At 42.0% G+C, this 22242-nt stretch overlaps 3 protein-coding genes across 4 annotated transcripts; 2 read left to right on the forward strand and 1 right to left on the reverse strand.

Moving 5' to 3' along the window:
• Positions 1-1120: 1120 nt before the first annotated feature.
• Positions 1121-3243, reverse strand: LOC147240588 (type-4 ice-structuring protein-like). The gene is made up of 4 exons (XM_086193260.1): positions 3108-3243; positions 2049-2117; positions 1812-1923; positions 1121-1445 (listed from the first exon to the last, which is right to left on the reverse strand). Exons 2-4 carry the CDS (start codon positions 2095-2097, stop codon positions 1244-1246), a joined length of 363 nt encoding a protein of 120 aa, XP_086049386.1. The 5' UTR covers positions 2098-2117; positions 3108-3243; the 3' UTR covers positions 1121-1243.
• Positions 3244-7634: 4391 nt separating this feature from the next.
• lix1l (limb and CNS expressed 1 like) lies at positions 7635-15107 on the forward strand. The gene is made up of 6 exons (XM_086193962.1): positions 7635-8168; positions 10896-11059; positions 11183-11323; positions 11672-11767; positions 11962-12039; positions 12512-15107. Exons 1-6 carry the CDS (start codon positions 7829-7831, stop codon positions 12761-12763), a joined length of 1071 nt encoding a protein of 356 aa, XP_086050088.1. The 5' UTR covers positions 7635-7828; the 3' UTR covers positions 12764-15107.
• A 1545-nt stretch (positions 15108-16652) lies between these two features.
• Positions 16653-21979, forward strand: sf3b4 (splicing factor 3b, subunit 4). Of its 2 annotated transcripts, none has more exons than XM_086193007.1 (6): positions 16653-16738; positions 17545-17673; positions 17780-18322; positions 18996-19160; positions 19567-19728; positions 19817-21976. In XM_086193007.1, the coding sequence occupies exons 1-6, from the start codon at positions 16705-16707 to the stop codon at positions 19987-19989; spliced, it is 1206 nt and encodes a 401-aa protein (XP_086049133.1). In that variant the 5' UTR covers positions 16653-16704; the 3' UTR covers positions 19990-21976. The 2 variants fall into 2 exon arrangements, with proteins under 2 accessions (XP_086049133.1, XP_086049132.1); XM_086193006.1 differs by lacking the exon at positions 16653-16738 and adding an exon at positions 16791-16986 and having other exon boundaries at positions 19817-21979.
• Positions 21980-22242: the final 263 nt, after the last annotated feature.

Raw genomic sequence — 22242 nt, forward strand, 5'->3', positions numbered from 1 at the left:
TGGACATATATAAATACACGTATATTAGCAGTTATTTAAATGTCTATGTTGAGGTAGGCCATGTTACGTGTATGACTGCTTCTGTACTGTGATTTTCAGTTCGTTGTAGTTACCACTGGGAGCCCACCAGGACTGTCGAGTTTGTCTTTTGCCTTGATGAGCTTAGAATAAAAGACGGATGTTCTCCAGGGAGCTCGAGTGGGAGTGATTAGTAAGACTCTTGTCTAACGAGAGTTGTCCATCTCCGCTGTAGGAGAATAAAGCCTGCCAACAGGTTGTGGGCCCAGGCTACGACGGATAAGAGAGTTTGCAAGGAACCGGCCCGCTACACAGAGCTACTGAGATGGAGAAGAGCAAGTGGACAATCGTCCACCGCTCGTACATTCTCAGCGCACAAGAAAATCTATGCAGCGCATAAACTCTGTGAGTGACAGGTGTCCAGCCAATGACACGATACGGTTCACTTCGGCTACGCAGCCAATCATAGCATTGGCAGTGCTTGCTTGTCGCCCTACCCATGCGCGCCGTGGCACCGTGCAGGTTAGGAAACTGACAACCGTGCGGCAGAGTAAGAGACAGCGACGGTAGCTCAGCGGTTGAGTTGTACACCCCCGAAAATATTGAAAGTAAACTAATAGAAATTGCTGCTGTAATTTGATTCTTTTAATAAGCCATGTACCTTGCTAAGCTCCCAGGTGTTGAACAGGTGTGTGGCCACAGCGTGCACATCTGATGGTGCTCACATTGATCCTCAGGGAGCTTGTGTGTACACATGAAAAATTAGAGGGAACAATGGCTGTATCAGGCAGTTGAGTGTGTAATTTCAAATTCCCCGCAAGGGAGGATGAAGTAGTCTGAATCCTGCAACAAACATGCTAAGGGCAGCTAATGCCAACATAAGATAATGCCAACACACAGCAAGCTAATCGCTATCGGAGTCAAACCTGTAACCTCCTTGCTGTTAGGCCCAGTTACAATGCCAAATATGTGAAGATATTCTGAGTCAAAACATAAGTCAGAAAGGATTTTAAAATATCAGTCATATAAACACAAAAAAGAGACTTCAAATGTGTTTCAGGCTTTAATTTGCTTTCCAGAGACAGTAAATATCATTGTTAACAAGCACTGAAACACATCCTGGGCTGTTGTACGAGGCCCTTCTTCAGATGCAAGTCCATGAACTCAGTCCAGAACAGAGAAGATGATGTTGGCACATTTGCATCTCTTCAGGATGATGGCAGGTTTAGCTCTGGATGGCCTTGGTCTGGTCTCCCAGCTGCTTGAGGATGGCTTCCATTTGCTGCTGGAGTTTCTCCATCACTGGCTGCATGCTGGTGGCCAGAGGCGTCATCTGCTCTCCAACGCTGGAGGCAACCGTTTTCATCTGTTCCTGGAGCTGGGCAGCCAGAGGCTCCAGCTGGGTTCTCTTGTCCTCCAGGAAGGTCCTGTAAGGTAGAAGAGGAAGAACCACCTCATTATGAATCAGCAATAAACTTGACAGCCCTGGATATTCTTGTATGGGCTCTTTTACCGCCATGACAAATGGATTCTATTTCAGAATTCTTGCAAAGGCAGCTATAAACCTTTGAAATGCATAGAAGCATAAAGAATATCAAAATGGAAACAAGTTCAGGTGCTTACACTGAATATAGGAGGTTAAAACAAATTAAAACTTCAACTATCAGAATAAAAGAAAAACAAACATGCATTGGTTGCTGCTTTAATGATTTCCAGCACAGAAGAACAGCTTCCCGGTTGATGTTAAACAGCAGAAACTAAACCTTCTGAAGGGATGAGAGGAATCTACTCACTGAGCCTGGCCAGCCAGATCCTGGGATTCCATCAACTCAGTCATTTTGCTGGTTAGCCCCTCAAAAAACTGAGTAAGAGCTGCAAAATCGGGCATATCTTGTGCAATGCTTCCTGTGGGGGGAAAAGAAAGAAAGAAAAGTGAAACAAGTGTGTTCTTGCACGGCCATGTAACAGATCGTATACTTTCTTCACTATTAAATGTGGAGAACTACATGTTAGGTACGTGAATGTCATACCATGTGCCAGTGCAAGCACGACCAGGGTTGCGACGATGGAGTATTTCATGGCTGCTGACTGTTGGGGACCTACCAAAACAAGCATTATGTAATTTGTGATCATGCAAATACATTGAAACTCCAGAGAGAGCGAGCAACGTAGGATTTACTCAGTTCATATTTAAAGTTTCCCATGCAATCATTTATGACTTGTCGCTCAGTCAAGAGTCACTGGTGACGCTTCGCAACAAGGGTACATGAACAACAGTTTAATGATGCTGAAAAGTTAACATACACTTGGTAATGGGTCATGATAACACATAAATAATTGTACTTATCCAGCACTTTTATGTATCATTAAGCATTAATTCCGCATTATTAATGTACCTTGATTGTAAAGTGTTACTGACCTGCGGATAAACAACAGCCTGACTTTCCCCCCCTAGCTTAATAGTTATGAAATGAATAATTTTTGTTACTTAATGTTTTGTCTAAATTGTAGAAAAAAAAAAAGTCAGTCTTTGGTTTATCAAAGCTTAAGATTTGGAAAAACCTGGGGTTTAATTTCCATGAAGTTAAAAAAAAAAAGCAAAAACAAATAGAAGATGACGTTTATGAGAGAGACATTCTCAGCAGGTACACCGCAGATAAATCTCTTGCGAATTCAAATACTTTTTTAAAAACTTGCCAATAAAACAGGAAAGAACATAAAGCAGGGCCTTAACTAGTGCCTTTGGTTCTGTGCAATGATGCTTTACATTTGTTAAATACCTCAATCATTTTCTTTTGATTACAGAAAACATAATAGAACGTATCACCAAAACTCAATATTTGTGGAGCAAATCCTACGAATAACAATGTGTACTAGAAGGATGTTTAGCTCTACGGTGAGAGTGAATTATTTTTTGTCATAATCACGAAGGTGCATAATTCCAGGACCCAGCTGCCGAAAGTTAGTAGACAGTTCTTGAGTTCAGATTCCAGCTCACTGCTTCATTGACTTGCAATGACAGTTGTCTCAGGACAAGCGGCTTCTATTTGTGTCTCAAGTGTATCAAAGGCAGATCAAGACCCACTCACCTGTGCGGCAGGACAACTTGGACCGGATGGTGCCTTCCTGTTGGGCTCGTGCGCCTCTTATAGTCTAGGGCGCTGATTCAGCGCCATCCTGATGTGATTCTGATTGGACAAGATTAAATAATAAAGTTTTATTGGGTGTTTGTGGCTGAGAGAGAGAGAGAGAGAGAGAGACCCTTGCTGCTCAGGCTGCCACCTGGGCAAACTGAATCAAAGTCCAGTCCTGTCTCTGCTGACAGCGTGTGAGCGAGCCTCTTATCATATTGATTAAATAAAAACCCTCAATCATCAGCGACAACAACCTCATTATGACACAGGCCACGTTAGGGGGAACTTCTCATACTGCCACATCAGCTTCAAGATAAGATAATGGAACAGATTTTGATTTCAAAATGGTTCTGTTTTTGCTTCGTCTTTTGCTTTTTTTTTTCCATTTAAGGTGTCAGAATTTTGTTTTCTCTGTCAAAATTACCTTAAGATTGTAATTTTGCTAAAAAAAAAAGTTATTTAATGACATTTTAGTCCGTACATCTGATTATTTTTCATGGATATCTCATCTTTATGATGATCTCTGATTGATTGATGTGCCATGTCCATGTGTCCATGTTTCACCTTTTGACATGGAGCTTGTGACCTACAGTAACTTTAGGATGTAAATTATTTTGTAGTTGCCATTGATTTATATCAGCTGTCTAAAATATAATTAATAAAAAGTTTAATGTAACTCTGTTAAATTATTAAATAATTCCCATTTATTAAAAAAAATAACATCATTTTCTTAATAATACTAGTGAACAGTTGGGTTGATCCAGAAAGTAAAAAAAAAAAAAAAATCAAGAAGAAGGAAAAACAAGTAAAAAAAAAAAAGGTCACGAGGTGAATTCTTATAATATTATAAGAGATTAATATTAGTTTTTTTTAACAAATATGAATTATTACACTATGGTTAAAAGCTATCATGCTTAACTTTATCATTTCGTGTTTATTTAGTATATTTCTGACAGTTGGTATGAACTGAGGTTTGATGTGACTGCCATGTTGGGAGGTTTTGTTGCAGAGACTCTTCAGAGTTGTCTTCTGTTGGAGGGCCCTTGACACAGAAGTCACAGGATTATTCAGGTTGAAATCAGCTGGCGTTTATGTTCCTTAAGTGTGGATGTAAATCTTCCACCTTTGCCTGACACTTAACAGGGTGTTGCTGCTAACTTCTATCTTTATGGATGTGGTAAAGTCATTAATTCCCAGTCTCACTCAGTAACAAACAAATCAGTCAGAAAAAAAACACATTTTGAATTGGAATTCACAGCAGTGGAAAACATGTGCTGCCCAATAAAGCTTGACAGACAATCCAGTTCATTGTAAGGAAACCCTTTGCTTGAGTTTAAAAAGTCAGATTTTGGCTAGAAAGCTTTGATCAAATCCAGATGTGGGAATGCGGACGCTGTTCGCAACCAGACGTTGTTTCACTGTCCAGCATCTGTTCACCACTGGCCAGCACTCCCCTGCATGGTGGAAACAGCTCAGACTTATTTATGTGTCTCAAATTCATCCTCTGAAAATAAAAACGGGTCGAGGATTCGTCTTGGCTGTGGTATGTCAGGCATGTGAGGATGACTCCGACCTGAGCGCCGTGTGAATGTGTTGCAGGATAGTTGGGAAGAACATTTCAGGGGTGCAAAATGCGGAAAGATCAGGCTTTGTTTAGCGCGGCGCAGTTAAAAAAAAAAATAAGAAGAAGGAAATAAAACTTTCCCTCCTTTTGAGCTTTTGCAGATCCACATAATGGAGCCTGCGAGGCTCAGACTCGCCCACTGATAGGTTCCAGAATGGGTTTTTTTACGCTCAGTTCATCAAGTCATATGACAGCATACTGAGAAACTGTTTCCTCGGTGATAGTAGCTAAGGGGATGGTGATAAGACACTGTAATTAAAAACACTGCCTCATGATTCTATACCTTCCTTTAAGTGTACCTGTCATGGTGACTTTGACCTTTGACCACCAAATTAGTCATGCTTGGCCCCAGTACATGTTTGCACTAGAATTCCGTCAAAGTGACCTGTAGGTATTGTCCTCATGTGACAGAGATTCTTGACCCGTGGATGCTTGTGGCAAATTTGGAGAAATTCCCTCAAATCATTCCATGGATACCGCGTGTAAGAGAATGAGGAGGACACGGCTCGCACTTGAGGTGAGAGTGACGTTGCCTTTCGACCATCAAAATGTTTTCAGCTCATTTTTGAGATGCAGATGATTTTTGAGCTTTTTTTTTTTTTTTTAAATCACTCAAGGCATTCCAGAGATATCATATTGAAAATAACAAAAACCTATAGATGTAAATATGGACGGCCCAAAAACAAAAGAGAGCTTGACTACACACCCTCAAAAGCCTACACAGCTAAAGGTACAGGAACAGTACTGGGCTGATCCTCATAATTGGAGCCATTTGCATGTTGTAAATTCTCAAAATTCAACTTAACACCAAAAATAATTGTCCTGAGAAAGCTAAACAATGTGAACTTACAGCAGAGAGAGAGAGAGAGAGAGAGAGAGAGAGAGAGAGAGAGAGAGAGGGGGAAATACCTGTCAGCCAAAATCCAGCTGAAATAGGACCAATTATAATCAATTACAAAACTAATCGTTCTTCAATCATAGATCGATCCTATTGTAACTGATTGCAACGGGTCCCTTACCCTAACCTGATCACTATAATTTCAAATGGACTTCCAAATTTATTTTCTGGGCGATTATATCAGATTAAATACTTAATTATTCACAGGAAAGGAGAGAGAGGAGTGTGTATGTGTATGCTGATCTTTTTTCAGAGGAAGCAAAAAGTCTGTGCAGTTCAACAAACACACAGGAGCCGGAACAAAGTGAACATCGCTGTGAATGAGAGGAACAGAAGCCAGACAACTGCATAGTTGAGGTTATTAACAGATGTAATGAAACGAGAGCACGCCCTCCAGTGAGCCAAACACTCATTACAATTGTTATACATGACCTCCCCCCTCTGTAGGGTGTGCACTCTGCAGTAAACAATGTCAACGACTCAATGTTACACTTATTTCTTAGCTTTCCTGAGAATTTTGGTCCCTCTTTCAGATCTAACTTCTTTAGAAATAATGTTTTTTTAGTAGAACCAGACTGTGCATTTGCAGAAACTTTATTCCAATGCATTTCATTTCTCAGAGGATGCGCCCAAGTTCCCCCTTCAAACTTCCCTGGCCTCTTCTCAGACCACAGAAAGAATGAAAAATTGCACAAGACCAAGAAAGTCATAAAAAAAAAACCTCTGGCGAGCGCAAGAGGTGGTCCCATTTCCTTTTTACGTCTTTGTTCTGCACAGAGTTGGTGGTCCTCTTAAACACCATATCGTCAACTGTTTGGCTGTTTCACAGAAAGAAAACCTTTTTTTCCCCCCACCTTCTTATCAAGTAAACAGAGTTTCTCTGTCACCAGGTTTAATCACATGCTCCACGCTGCAGCGCTGGAAACCCTCAAGTTCTCCACTGTTAGTGCAGGAGGGGAACAGAGGAGGCTCAGATTTCTTGGCTGGATGTTTCTCTGACTTTCCACCGCTGCATTCAAGGTTCTACAGGAAACACTGTAACTATAACAACAGCAGTACGAGAAAAGAGTGGAATTTTCCAACACTGGAGTCACTAAAGTCCCATTTAGTTGGATTCCTTTAATGATTGTAATAATAATTGTCTGGTTCTACTTAAAACAAGAGGGAAGCAGTTCGCATCCGACTCAAATTATAAAGTTTTGCAAATAAGTTGAACATGTTAGCAGTGTAATCAAGAAGACATACAGCCAAGAGCCAGCAAGTGGCTGAAAAATGTCATGTTCAGCATTTATGTCTAATCTTATTTTACTACTATATCTTCCACTATAACTCAGCATGTTTCTTTTTCTCCTCAACAATGCAAACACTTGGGCTGCTTCAGTAAAAGTTTCTTTCTATTGAACACCTCAGGAAAGCAAACACAGCACCAACATGTATGACCTAAGAGCAATTACCATAAAGACACTTCACAAATTATCAGCATCCTTTTTGTTATAGTGATGTTTACACTAAATAAACAAATTTTAGCATTAATATTTGCGATCTAATTATAAAGAAAATTACAATCAAAAATGTTAAGAAAACAAACAACAGAAACAAAGACAAAAAAGAGAGTAACAGCTATGATGCGCACTACTCAGAAGTTACAATATTTTCATACTTTTCACACTTTTATGTAAAAATATTTGTTTTTTATTATGGCAAGCTACAGTGAAGCCAGATATCCAAACACTGTCTTCAAGATACATAAACACTGTGCTCAAAAATATATACTCATCGTAAAAATTACATTCTTTCCACAAACACACATCAGTTTTATGCAATGCATTTCACTGTAAATGGCCACAACCAAGAAAATGGCATAAAATAACCTAAAAGATGACAAACGTACTGGTGTTCAACAAAGTCGTCAACATTACGAGGTTTCCCTGAAGGCAGCAGGTGACTGACAATCCCACAGTCTAATCCAGAGAGGATGCATAGCAGCACTGTTAATGTGTCGGTCCAACAACGCTGAAGTTCAGGTCTCGGCAGTGATTGACTAAAAGACTTCGTTCATTCAGTACTCAGTCTGTGTTTTTGGACCTGTACCCGTCGGGTTGGTCGGTGTTGAGCCCAGCCAGACCCGGACTTCACAAACGTTTCGTTGGGACAATGGAATCTAACGTTATCCCGGACAGTATCCGCCCTCAGAGGCTACAGCCAGGCATTGGGTTCGGTTCAGGAGCGACCGGGACCCTCCGCTCCTCTCTCCGGCCCGGGGTGACGGTACCCATCGCGCCGTTACTCCCCTCCCCGGCCTCCTTTGCCTCTTCCTCTGGGCCTCCTCCTCCACCGCCACCGCTGCAGCTACACAGCTTGTACGGCGGTGTCGGTGCCGGGCTGGGGCCGGGGGCTGCCGGCCACTGTAACCCGGGGAACCCGGCGGTGCTGAAGGAGGCGGTGGAGGCTGTGGTCCGCAGCTTCGCTAAACACACGCAAGGTTATGGCAGAGGTAACCTCCAGTGCTACAATGCTCTGTTTCTATTCAGGTTAATGTGTTTTATTGTCTGGAAGAAGAGTTTTATAGACAAGAAAGACACTTTTAGCGGCGCCATTTGTTTGGAAGTAGATTGACGTTAGCATCAAAAATTAGCCACAGTCCTGTAAGACTACAACTAAACGGAACAGTTTAAAATAACACGTTGGCAACTGGACTATACAGTACAAATCCTTATTTAAGCTCAATACACTGTAACATCTCCTTTGATATTTCCATTCCTTTATTATTTACATAATAACATTGGCTTCAGTCTCAATTCATCACAGGATTAAGCTCCACAGATCTGGGGTTTATTTTACATTTACAAACAATAAACTGTAAATTGGGCAAATACAAGCATTCAAGCTGTTTTACTGGACACAACAGTGGTCCTGTAATGGAAATTGTGAAAAATATTAGGAAAAGTGATAGAAAGAAAAGTCAAGGAATCCAATTTTGTTTTGTTTTTTTTGCCATTGACAAAAGTTAACGTTGCGGGAAAAATCCATCCACTTTTGTCGAAATTGAGAAAAAAACAACAACCCCAAAACAGTTCATCCATCATTTTTATTGCTAACCAAAAATATTTTGTGTCAAATCCAAACTATGCATCATAGTAAGTGGTACCAGATGGGTGTATTTTACTCAAAGATAGGAGATGTTTATGGAAAAAAGCATTTGATTTGAGCTTTTATTGATTCTTACTTCCAGGTTGACACCTTTTTATTTTGACACCTTGCTGGCGAGGGCCATGTTTGAGATGAACTTAAGACTTGGCAGTTGGTGCTAACGTTAAGTCTGAGGAGCCTGTCTGATGGTAATAGGATTTACTTCCAAAAGATTGTCCCTCTGTGGTCTGAATAAGAGCCTCTTCCCTCCTCTCTTCCATTAGGCTTAATTAACACCACCAACGCTGGCGAGACAGTGAAAAATATCGAAGCTCTCTTTTTAGTTTTCATGTTGCTCCAACATTTTGATTTCTTTTTTTTGCAGGGAAGAGAGTTTTGTGTGGATATGAGTTACAGAACGTTTACAAAAGCGTGTGTCATTTATTAGCGTTTGGCATCGATCTTTGCTTTTTCTTCATTTTCAGTATTTGCATTAAGCCAGAGATAGCGGTCACATTTTGTCTGTGACGCTTTTATCATCTATATCGCTACAAGTGCCTGGAATGCGATTTTGTTTTCTCTTCATTTTTTAAAAATTCTTATTTATTCATGAGATTCCCTCATTTAATTATTCATTTTGAAGCTATATTGACGGAGCGCAGTGTTCCACTAAATCTCAAATGATCAAATATGAACGCAGACATCTGCCAGTTGTCCAGAACGTACCATTAATCTATCATTACAGATCATGTTTTAAATAAAAACAGACCAAATGTTGCCGTTTTCCTGCAATGAGTCAATTTTGGAATTTCAAATCTAAATTATTTAGCTTATAATACCTAAGTGGATGACTACCTATGATTAATAATATACTTCATTATTGTCAGAATTCCATTACATGGGAAAGTACGTCAACATTCACGCTTAAAAGTAAACGCTTTGCAGATGATCTTTAGAATAAAACATGAGTGATGATTCAATGCTAGTCAAAGTCAGCAGAGAGGATTTTCTTTCCATATTTTTAGGGCAGTAAAAAAACAAAACATGGAGCAGTGTGTGTAGGGTTTTAAACATCATAAATCTGATGTCAGAATTTACCTCCCAGCTTGTTTACAGTGGCCTCAATATTTGGAAAACCCTGCAGCACTAAACTGTTCTGATCGAGCTCCAGGTTCTGTGTGAGCGAGAAGCAGCTTGCAAAGCTCTGCAGGAAAAGAGGCAACACGAGTCAAAGAGCTTCGGGTAAAGTTGGCTGCATCTCGCATCCCGACAGAACCAGTCCTGAAAAATTAGGCGTCACTCCAATGATGTTTCCTAAGTTTATTTGAAAGTAACGTCATGAGTGCGAAATATGTTTGTTTTTAAAGACACGATATATAACTTTTCCACACTGAATTATCGAAAAGTGGGTCAGGAACTTTAATTTGTTTGTTTATTAGCAGGATACCTGAAAAAGTAAAGACGGAATTTGGATAAAACCTGAAGAACGAGGGATTAACTCTCTGAGGTGAACTGGCTCAAATCGGAGGTCCTGGATCCCCCAGTCTCTTTGCCATTGGCAGGATGTTGGTGTGGATATTTAGGGCTGTAAATGGGATTATTTCTCCAGTAATGTGGGGTTTTGGATCTCAGGTGGACACTCGTGGAACTGCAGTTTTTGACAGACTGCTCCTCGGCTACATTTTCAGCCCTGGAATTTACAGATCGTCTGCATCTGGGTCGATGCTGTTTGTATACAAACAACAAATCCTGTGAGCCCATGCTGCTTCACGTAGCTGTGGTTGCTCCCACGTCTTGTTGTTTTGACTGAGAGATTGCTAGCATGAGCAATTTCTTTCTGTGTATTTAAGCTGCTCCACTGAGGTCATATGGGGGTCATATTCTAAGCAGGAAAGCCCCCCCGGCATCCTTGAGATAACGTTCTCCTACTCCTTCAGTTTCTTTTGTTTAGAGAGGATGTTGCAGAGCGCCGTCAGTCATGACACTTACAAAGTAGATAAATCTCAAGAAACATTTCTGGAATTATTTTGGATGATAACAGAGTTCATAAACCACAATGTGATGATGTTTCTTTTGTGTGTGTGCCCTCCAGTAAACGTGGTGGAAGCTCTACAGGAGTTTTGGCAAATGAAGCTGACCAGAGGGGCTGACCTGCGGAATGGAGCCCTAGTTGTTTATGAAATGGTCCCATCCAACAGCCCGCCATATGTTTGCTATGTTAGTCTTCCAGGAGGCAGCTGCTTTGGAAGTTTCCAAGTACGGCATCTGCAGTTTGTTTGCTTGACTGTTAGTAGCTGTGCCCAATTGGGTTCATGTCCGTGTGTGTGTGTGTGTGATTGCCTCTGAAAGCTAACGCAGAAATTCTGCACTGTTTGACAGTTCTGTCCCACCAAAGCAGAGGCGAGGCGCAGCGCAGCCAAGATCGCGCTGATGAACTCTGTTTTTAATGAACATCCCTCACGTCGCATCACGGACGACTTCATCGAGAAGAGCGTCAGTGAGGCTCTGGCCTCGTTCAATGTGAGTGATGGACGATTGTACATTACTGAAGATGTTTGAAGCACAGATTAACTGCGGTACATCACCAGGCTGGATAAAACTGAAAAAGGATGGAAAAGGACATGGCTGCGACTCCTGTGTGGACAACACTGTGTTGTGAGGCTGACGTCGAGTAACAGTAGCTTGCAGTCGTAGTGCCCCTCGCTATGTGTGCTTTGGGGCCTTGCGTTTCAGATGTACCGAGCTCGACATTTATCTGGAGAAAAGTGTGGTTGCAGTTAAAAAGATGAAATGAAATGTGCTGTATGCATCAAATCCTTTAGTCATAGTCCTCGTATGTGTGTCTTTGTTGCTTGCTTCCGTTGGCAGGGAAACAGAGAAGAAGCTGATAATCCCAACACAGGAATTGGGGCATTTCGCTTCATGCTTGAGTCCAACAAAGGAAAATCAATGCTGGAGTTTCAGGTGCAGAAAAGTTGTTATGTGTATTATGCTTCTTCATTCTTCATGAACAAAGGTAGTCTGAAAATAGTTCTGGCCCTGATACTCAGTGAATGTAGAGACTTTTACAACCAAAACGCTGGTATCTTTACAGCAGAAATATCTGTTAAAGTTTAGATTTACTCCAGATCTTGGATCAAAGTTGTGTTTTGTTTCAGGAACTGATGACGGTTTTCCAGCTCCTGCACTGGAACGGAAGCCTCAAAGCCATGAGAGAACGACAATGTTCCCGTCAGGTACTGAAGGATATTCCAACCCATCACGCAGATGTTCTCAATTATCCATGCACCGTAGAAGTAGTCCAGTTGTGATTTTCATCTCTCACATGAATACAAGCAAATGGCGTGTCAAATCTCTTCCTACATGATACGACTGTTCAAGATGGATGTTTTTTGCTGAAAAATATGAACACGGAGACAAAGAAGTGCATAAAGCTGAAGATTAGTTTGCTAATGTGTTAATTATGTATTCAAGGAGTGTCATTAAGTTAAGAATTTCATTTACAGGAGTGATTTGAGATCAAATTACATCATGCGTCATCACAACCAGGCACACTTAACTAAATATTGTTGTGTATCCTAATTATAAGCATCATAAAATACAGAACCTATTGTCCCTCAACAGTTCCAGTAGCAGGGTTCATGGAAGTAGAAATTATTAGATGAGGATAAAAGTACCCTAAAATCTCTGAATTTATTTCCGTCCCAGGAGGTGCTGGCTCACTACTCCCACCGGGCTCTGGATGACGACATGCGCACTCAGATGGCCGCTGACTGGGTGAACCGGGAACAGAGCGTAGCGGGCACTATCGCCCAGGAGCTGGCTTCCACAGAGCGAGAACTGGAAGAAGCTAGACTGGCGGGCCGAGAACTGCGTTTTTACAAAGAGAAGAAAGACATCCTGATGTTAGCTGTGGGCCAGCTTAGTGCTGCCAACACTGCCACCCTGCCCTCACACTAACTCTACCAACCAATGTGGTAAAAGGCCTTCACTCCCCACTGGATTCCTGGTAACAATATTCACAACTTCATAGATATAAAGCGGATTCTTCTGACCTTTTTTTGTTTTTGTATCTTTTGTAAGGACCAAGTTATCAGGCTTTGATTCACAGTTTGTAAATGCATCCTTAAAACAAGCATTTACCGCCACAGCGGTTACCCCTTTGTGCCAAGTAATCACCAGATTTTTCAGATTACCAGCAGGATTAGAGTGTTGGCAAGGTAACTTCAGGGTCAACCTGGGATTTTCTGTACTATGACAGTGGTTCACTTTTCAATGTCGTATATTACCAAGGTAACATCCCTGTAGCCCCGACCTGCTCTGGGGTGGGTCAAGAGGTAAGACACGAGGTCAAAACATATTAAAGCTCCGCCTGTACAACAGTCCCGTCTCATGGGCAGTGTTGTCAGCACTATTAGAGGGTCTGGCTGACCTCTACGCGTGGATGGGTGGAAGGTCTCTCAGGAGTTCTGGGGTTCTAGACAAGCAACTCTATGAGGGCTTTTCCGCTGAGGGAATTACTGACATTTGCAGGTTAGAGAAACCAGATGAAACCAGTGAATTGGATTCCAGTCTGGCTCTCACAGTACCTCAGACTGTGTCTCGCCTCGCGCTGAGTTTCCTTAACTGGCATATTTATGTATTAGATGCAGCTGAAAGAATAATGCTGATGACGATTTACACACTGTAATCTACGCCTCTCATTCATTAAATGTACGTGGTGAGTGTAGTCAGATCCACTCGTGCCTTAATGATGGAACATTGATATTGAAGTCCTTTAATTAACACCGTCAGACAGTCAGCTGATTGATGACAGCTCTCCTTCCAGGCTTTAGCCGCTGTTACTGTGTATTATGGATTTATATTCCTCATATTTGTGAAGGATTATTGTTTGTTCTCTTTAAGGAATTGGCAGCTCTCCATTTTGGTGATTGGTCATCTCGTTGCCGCCCCTTTAGGTTAAATTTAGTGAGTTTATACCTATTGCCATGGTAATGCTTATCCATGCTGAGGATGTCAGAGTTATCCAACCCAGATATCTTGAAAATACCCTGGATAAGTGGAACCTGCGTCGTAGTACAGACCCCTGCTGACCCTTGGCATCGTTTCATCTTGTATTAACTGAAAGTAAACCTACAGTCACAAAACCTGCCTCTCACCGGTGAATGTACGGAGCGTGTGTGAGAATACAACCCATCAAATCAACCACAGCTTGGAGGAATCGCTCTGGAAATGAAATGTTTTGATTTTGTTTACTTGCTTAACATATTCTTCTCAATGACACGCTGAAAGCATGTTGCTGTACATCTATTAATAAACAATATTTCTAAAGTATTACCGCAGAAATGAAGGGGATCCCACCAAATACTCTACAGTGTTATTCTGCCAGTGGTACTGAGAATATTATGATGTGGAAAAACAAATGTGCATTGAAACATACTGATAGAGTGGCTCTATTGGCTCATGTAATAATTGTTCGCAAAATGTCAGAAGGCGACTGATCGCCCTGACAGCTCAGGTGTCTCAAAAATCGAAAATGAACCACCGCCAGGTTTTCGTTTTTAAATGTGTGTGTATTTGTATGTGTGTGAAGGCCCATGACAACTATCTCAGCATCTGACACTAACAGAATGTATATTTTTCCATGTGCTGCCAACTAAAGGACCTACACAGCGATGTTGTTCAGCATATTGAATTACCTTGTTACAAGAGTTGTGTTTGTCATGTGCTTCGCTGAGAGGAAATCAGAAGAGTTTGTCCCTGACGGACTGAAAAGTTCATAAATCTCAGTAAATGTAAGTTGTGGTTGAGGAAAATCATGAATTTAGATTGTTATTATTGAACCAGCTGATTCATTGGAGTCACTGTATACAAAAACAGTACCAGCACATGTACTTTATGTCTTTTGAGATACTAGAAGCAGAATTTGACTGTTAGCAGTGTTAATGTACATACATTCATGGGCTAAAAACAACGTAAGCTGCACCTTCCAAATATTTTTATGTTGAAGGACCTGATTTCTGAAGTGTTATGTTTATATATCTCAGTCTATCTATTCTGTTACATTGTAATGATGAAGGCATTTCAGCAAGTAGCCTTTTAAAGACCCCTGATGGATCGGAAGTGAGAGTTAAAACTGTAATGGGTGCTGCCGGTGGTGAGGAAATGTGGGCAGCAGTTATGCAAGTTAAACAGCATGAGGCCTCTGAATGAGGCTGGATGCTGGATTGTCAACAGCTGAAATTGATTACATGAAAATTTTAGGAGTTGGGAAATTAAAAAAAAAAAAAAAAAAAAGTTTGAATAGAGCGAGATCTTTTTGATCTCCTCCCTGCGATCACTGTGCCTTTAAGAAATTGGTTGAACAGTCAATACTTACATGTAATTTAAAGGGGTCTTTTAAAGGATATTTTCGAAACAATGTTATTTTTGCCTCAGCTCGTGTACATGTAATGTTGAAGATTAAATGCTTTATTACTGCAAGAGTATCTTACTATGTTACACGACATCAGAATATGAAGGATTTAATAATACTCACCACCATTGGTGTACATTTAGCATCATTCTGTATCATTGTGTTGGTACTTAGTTTGCAAAATCTGTGTGCAAGAAGAGTAGAACTGCTGAATTTGGCAAAAAAAAAAAAAAAAATCCGACAGCTTTTTTTCAGCAAATATTGAAATATTTAAATTGCCCCAAAAATTAAAAAAAAAAAACCTTGTTAGATCCTTTGAGCTCAGATTGAATCTAACCCTGTTTATTCACATTTGAAGTTATCATCCCGGAAATCAATAGCAAGTCTATTTCAAGAGCATGTTCTGCAAGTGCACTCATGCTAAAGCTGAAAAAAACTGAGAAAAAAAGTATTTCACTGAGGTTGTTTGAGGAATGAGGCTGGAGATCTTTAACTATGTGTTATTGCTTTTTTCTTCTAAATTAGGTGCTTATTATACATTTGATTTTTGACCACAAGCTATTAATCTCAGAGCTGTCCTCTTATGAAAGCCTTTGACCTTGATCAGTGATGATTATTCGAAACGGCTTTTTTTTAAACTATGTTTTTGCTATCGATTTTATTAAAGAAAAACGTTTTGCTTTGATGCATGATGTGTTGATTATGTTTTGTTTTTATATGTTTCATATTCTATACAGTATGGTTTTATAAAAGCGTTTCTCAATGCCCTTATTGTTTGTATTTTGTATGAGCATTTTGTATCCCATGTTTATACTTTTAGTACATTTATATGATGTAATAAATTGGCTGATACACATTTATACATTTTCCACTTGTTTCACTCCCACTGCTTTGAAGCCCTGTGTAACGGCAAAAGACAAAGCCTATTGATTACTTTAAAATTGAATAATGTTGTATTCATATTTAACTTTAAACAATAGTTTGCGGTGAAAATAAACCAGGGCTTGCTTTTATTACAGCACATTTGTTCTAAAGTTGATGTTGGACCACGTTTATGAAATGTTCCTTAGCTCTAATTTGTTCTAGTACGTTAAAGGAATTATTTGTCTTATAAACAGGAAGCAAAACCAGATGACTGTATCGTTACTGTTGTAACATTAATTGTAAGTCTGGTTAATTGTCAGTCACTAGTGGTACACGATAGATATCTGGAGTAACACATTACCAAAGACCGTCTGGCCTTGCTTTCCTACTTGTTAGACTTAATTCGGGGCTAAAAAAAAAAAAAAAAATTCAAGGAATAGTTTGCTTTTATGATTTCATTAATGTTACTTTCAAAATTACTTTGTATTACTCTTACAATAAGTTGTTCAACTCAGTATTACTGACTTAATTTCATATGTTCGTTTCACTTGACTACTTCCGGGTCCTGCTGCAGGAAGAGGCGCGGCCTTCAAACGCTATCCTGCGTCGTTGTTCCTCCAACATGGCAGCGGGACCAATATCTGAAAGAAACCAAGGTAAAACTCTCACTGCTGCGCCTCTTTCACCTTTTTTCTTTCACCTAAGTTTTCTTATTTATTAAACGTGTACTGCTCGTCTTGAACCGAGCTCAATTAGCCGCCTTGTTCGTAAACTGGTTGTCGTTATCGAGCCACTCACATGGATGTGAAGTTATCGTTAGCTCGGCTCCGGGCTAACTCATTCATTTTTCTCCGGTTCAATCTAATAAACCCATTTTCTGCGGGTTTGCTGCTTACGACCTTCGGTGTGGAGACACATTTTTCATCGACTTCATCAGCTCGAATATTTGTGTTTGTGTTGTGGATGTAGTTTAATACCCGGTAGCCTTTGTTAGCGTAGCAGGCTAAAACAAGTGGGTCTGTGGCTAAAGCAAAGCAAAGCAAGTCACCAAGTTTCTGGTGCATTTATATCACAGTTGTTTAGGATAAAGTTAGAAAACGCAGCCTGGTCTCCTGAGAGTACATGAATATTATTACCATGGCTAGTTAAGCTAAGTTGTACACAACGTTACCTCGGACTTAATAAGAGGAACTAGGAGCATCTTAACATATTTGTACGACGTATGAAAAATACACAAATTACATTTCCAAAGTATATTCAGATTTGATCTCTTGAGGCTACCGTTGAAGTGTTATAGCATCGAGCAAAGCAATTTATTCTCATGATCGGTGTTCCATCGTTTATTAAAATGATCTTTACTTGTGCTCACAAATATAAGGTGTACAAAGAGCTGTACGTGTTTTTGAATCTCGTAATGATGCCATTTCAAGTTTATATTATTATTATTATTTTGTTTTTTCAGATGCCACTGTGTACGTTGGCGGCCTGGATGAGAAGGTGTCAGAGCCGTTACTATGGGAGCTTTTTTTGCAGGCTGGTCCTGTTGTCAACACACACATGCCTAAAGACAGGGTGACTGGCCAGCATCAAGGTGAGTGACGGCTGCTTAAGAGTGAGGAGAGAGCAAGCACCTCTGCAGAGTATTATGGTGATAGATAAAACAGACACTAGCCCTAACGTGCGTCATTCTTCCTCAGGATATGGCTTTGTGGAGTTCCTTAGTGAAGAAGATGCCGACTATGCCATCAAAATCATGAACATGATAAAGCTTTATGGCAAACCGATCCGAGTTAACAAAGCATCTGCGCACAATAAAAACCTGGATGTGGGTGCGAACATCTTTATTGGTAACCTCGACCCGGAGATTGATGAGAAACTGCTCTACGACACGTTCAGCGCATTTGGTGTGATCCTCCAGACACCTAAAATCATGCGTGACCCGGACACCGGTAACTCCAAGGGTTACGCTTTCATCAATTTTGCCAGCTTTGACGCTTCGGATGCCGCCATCGAGGCCATGAACGGCCAGTACCTGTGTAACAGGCCCATCACAGTGTCCTACGCCTTCAAGAAGGATTCCAAAGGAGAACGTCACGGCTCGGCCGCTGAGCGACTCCTCGCCGCCCAAAACCCTCTTTCCCAGGCAGACAGGCCTCACCAGCTGTTTGCAGATGCCCCCCCACCAGTATCGGCTCCACCACCAGTCCTGACCACACTGGGAGCTGGGATGCCCATGCCTGGTAAGCTTTAGGTGTTATTCATGGAGCATGTTGACGGATACGCAATGTTCTTCGCGTTCATTATTAAACCCCAGTTGCAGCGTGTTTCAGAGCCCTTTCATCATCAGATGTGGGTTGAGCCCATTAATAATATACTGAATAATTATGTAAAGCAACCTCATATCTGCGTGGTTTGAAACATAAACACGGTAGCAACATTTCTTTTAAGCATTTATGGCTGTGCAATCTCTGCGCTAATGTAAAAAAAAAAAAAATCCTTTTTAAATTTCTGTTTCAACGTCATATATTAAAGCGGTCGAGAAGCTCGACGACTTTCTGTTTTTATATTTCTATTAATGGGCTCAGCTCAGTTCCCCACCTACAAGTGTGTTGCGTGTTTCTTTTGACATTCGCGGTCTTCATCCATATTCAGTAGCTGCCGCTGATAATTGATGTTAGCCTGCGTCATGTGGTGAGTGCCACAAAGAAGAGAACGGAAAACTGATCGGATTTTAATCATTCCCAGTATTCAGAATGTTCTCATCCTGAAGTCAGCGCGACGTCCGATTGCGTGGCCTCTTTTATGAAATTCTACAAAGTGGCCCTGATGAATGAAATGTTTTAGTCATTCAGCAGTCAGACGGCCTCCTCGTCGTGCTCATAGAACATGAAATAATCCGGCTGTTCCGTGCAGGTATGCCTCCTCCGGGTGCGTTCCCTCCTGTTCCACCTCCGGGGTCCATGCCGCCATCAATGATGGCAAACATGGCCATGCCTCCCAACGCAGGGACGCCGGGCCCACAAGGCGGTGGACCTCCACCTGGACCGCCACCCTTTCCTCCTGGAAACATGCATCCAGGTAATGACTTGCTCTTGATTTGTGTTTCCTGATGTGTTTCAGTACATGTTGGTATCAAACCTCCTAGTCACTCATTCATTTTAGTTAAATACGTGCTGGCACATGTTGACATGGATTTCACTGCTTATGTTTTATACGTGAACAGATTTGTCAGGGAATATCTGATCATGCAAATTTGCCTCAGGTTTGTGGGGAAAAAAACATCATAAAAATGATCGGTCGAAATGGCAATCAACAGAGTTTCACCATTTGTTTTTGCAAAGAATCTGTAACTTGGATTAAAGAAAACAAATTCTTGAAATCTTTCTAATTTAATTTTATCCCTCCTCGTTGTCTCACACTGTTTTTATGTCCTGAGTTTAGTTTTGCTGAAATAGTTTATAAAAAGTTGTAATCTGTCTCGCAGGAATGCCACAGATGCCCATGCCCCCTCCTGCTCCTCCTGGCATGGTGCCGCCACCTCCTGCACCTCCAGGATCAAATCAAGCACGGGCACCACCACCCCCCGGCATGCCCCCACCCCCGCCCATGGGCATGCCACCCCGAGCGCCGTATGGACCTCCCATGGGTAAGCGCCTTTAAATACAGAAGCAGAATTAGAAACATTTTGTTTGGGAAAATCTCAAGGTAACATGACCCCTCTGTGTCTCCCTCAGGTCACCCCGTGCCACCAGGGATGAGAGGGCCTCCCCCTCCTATGCCTCCACCTGGCTATGGTGCTGGTCCTCCTCGCCCTCCCCCCTTTGGTTTCCAGAGAGCTCCTGTAATGCCTCCAAGGCCACCTGGTGCCCCACCGCGGGTCCCAATGAGGGCACCAATGCCACCATAATCCCCCGCAGGCTCCAGAAAAATGGCTGCCCCCCACCCCCCCCCCCCCTTTTTTTTAACGTCTTTAGATTTGCTCCAGTTTGTAACTGTCTGATTATTTTAATAACAGGTTTGTAACTTTTGGGGTCACTGTACAGATGAAAGACCCTTGACGAATAAAACCTTTAGTACAAGTTATGGCTTTTAATTGATGCCTTCACAATCAGGACCTGTTTTGAAGCCAAAATGGGTCAAATTTATCCACTTGGGTAAAAACGGGTAAAAGAATCGCAGATGGGTGGATGACAAAGGGCCGTTCAGTCTATCTACAGGAGGAGTGAGAGTCTGGTTCATGTAAGTCGGACTTGTTCTGAGTGAGGGTTGGACTCTGCCAAAGCTGCCCTTTGTCACCCCTTCTGTTCAAAACTTTTAAGGACAGAATTTCTAGGCACAGCTGGGCGGTGGAGGATGTTGTCTCTGCTTTTTGTGGATGACGTGGTCCTCTTAGTGCCATCAAGCCACGACCTCCGGCTCTTGGCGGGACAGTTCGCAGCTGTGAAGCAGCAGGGATGAGAACCTCCAAGTCTGAGGTCATGGTCCTCAGCCGGAAAAGAGTGACCTGCCCTCTCCAGGTCGGGGGGGAGGTCCTGCCTCAGGTGGAGGAGTATCTCGGGGTCTTGTTAACAAGTGAGTGTAGGATTGAGTGGGAGATTGACAGGCGTATTGGGGCGGCATCCGCAGTGATGCGGGTGCTAAACCAGTCCATTGTGGTGAACGGGGAGCTTAGCCAAAAGACGAGGCTCTCGATTTACCGGTCAATCTATGTTCCAACCCTCACCTATGGTCATGAGCTTTGGGTAATGACCGAAAGAACAAGATCACGAATACAAGCGGCTGAAATGAGTTTCCTCCGCGGGGTGGCTGGGCTCTCCCTTAGAGACGGGGTGAGAAGCTCAGGCAGTCAGCAGGGACTCTAGAGTGGAGCCGCTGCTCCTCCATGTCACGATGAGTCAGTTGAGGTGGTTCAGGCATCTGGTGAGGAAGCCTCCTGGACGTCTCCCGCGGGAGGTTTTCCAGGGATGTCCGACCAGGAGGAGGCCTTAGGGCCAACCTAGGACACGCTGGAGGGATTATATCTCTCAGCTGGTCTGGGAACGCCTCGGGATTCCCCTGGAAGAGCTGGTGGCTGGGGAGAGGACAGTCTGGGCTTCCTTGCTGAGGCTGATGCCCCCACGACCCGAACCAAACCATATAAGCAGAAAATGACGACAACATCCTTAAGCTGTGAGACTGATGTCAACCTCCCTGCTGCTGTAGGGTCAATATTTATTTATGTTTTAAAAATTTGAATGTGAAGATAAATTCCAAGTAGCGTCTTACGGTCACAGTGCCACCGTACAAGAAGCAGCGATGTAGACAGAACACAGCAATGCTGCCTCCATGCTAGATAATCACTAACACTAAATTTGTATTGCGTACATTAAATGAGGCACTCTTCAGAATGTCACTTGTATTTTTCATTCAGTACTCTACTACCACTGCTGCAAGGGAGGCACTGATACTCTACTGGAGACACCTGCCAGTGGATTTACTTGAAATTAGTTGCTTTATTTATTTTAAATGCAAGATGCCTTGTTTGTTTTTTTTTCTCCCTACAGCATTAGAAGACAATAAGGCCCCTGCTGTTAATTTAACAAGGATTATCATATCCCATCTAGTGAGGGTGTAAGTCATTTTCTTACCAATTCCCCTCTGTTGTATACACCTGGCTTCCGGGGTATTCTTAGTTTGTATCAGGGATGTGCTGATCTGATACTTGGTATCGGCCATTGCTGACCCAAATCTCTGGATGGGAAAATGAGCTGTTATTTCTATTTTCTGAAATTCCCATATAGTACGCTCAAGTAAACATCCACTGCAACGCTGCAGAGAGAGAAGAGCCGGACGGGTTTGAGTTGCACCTTTTCTTTTCTTTTTAAACTGTGTATAATGTGATATCGGATATGAAAAGCTGAGCCGAATATGTACTTTTATTTATATAAACCTTTTCTGTGGCACTACTACACATCCATGGAGATTCTTTCATTTTGAAAGTGAGTTGCAAACGTCCAAAATGTCGGGTCCACAGAGACGTTCATGTGCGTCCTACAGGTGATGGCAGGACAGTGTCAAGAAAGCTGCACGTTTCTGTAGCACACTTGATGCAGTCTGAGTGACCGAGAATGGCAAGTGGTTGGCATGGTAACGGGGGTCAGGTGTGCACGCACGTGTGTGT

This window comes from Aulostomus chinensis, chromosome 22, assembly GCF_037954235.1.
Source record: "Aulostomus chinensis isolate RoL2024-O1b breed Wild chromosome 22, RoL_Achi_v1.0, whole genome shotgun sequence".
NCBI classification, from domain to species: domain Eukaryota; kingdom Metazoa; phylum Chordata; class Actinopteri; order Syngnathiformes; family Aulostomidae; genus Aulostomus; species Aulostomus chinensis.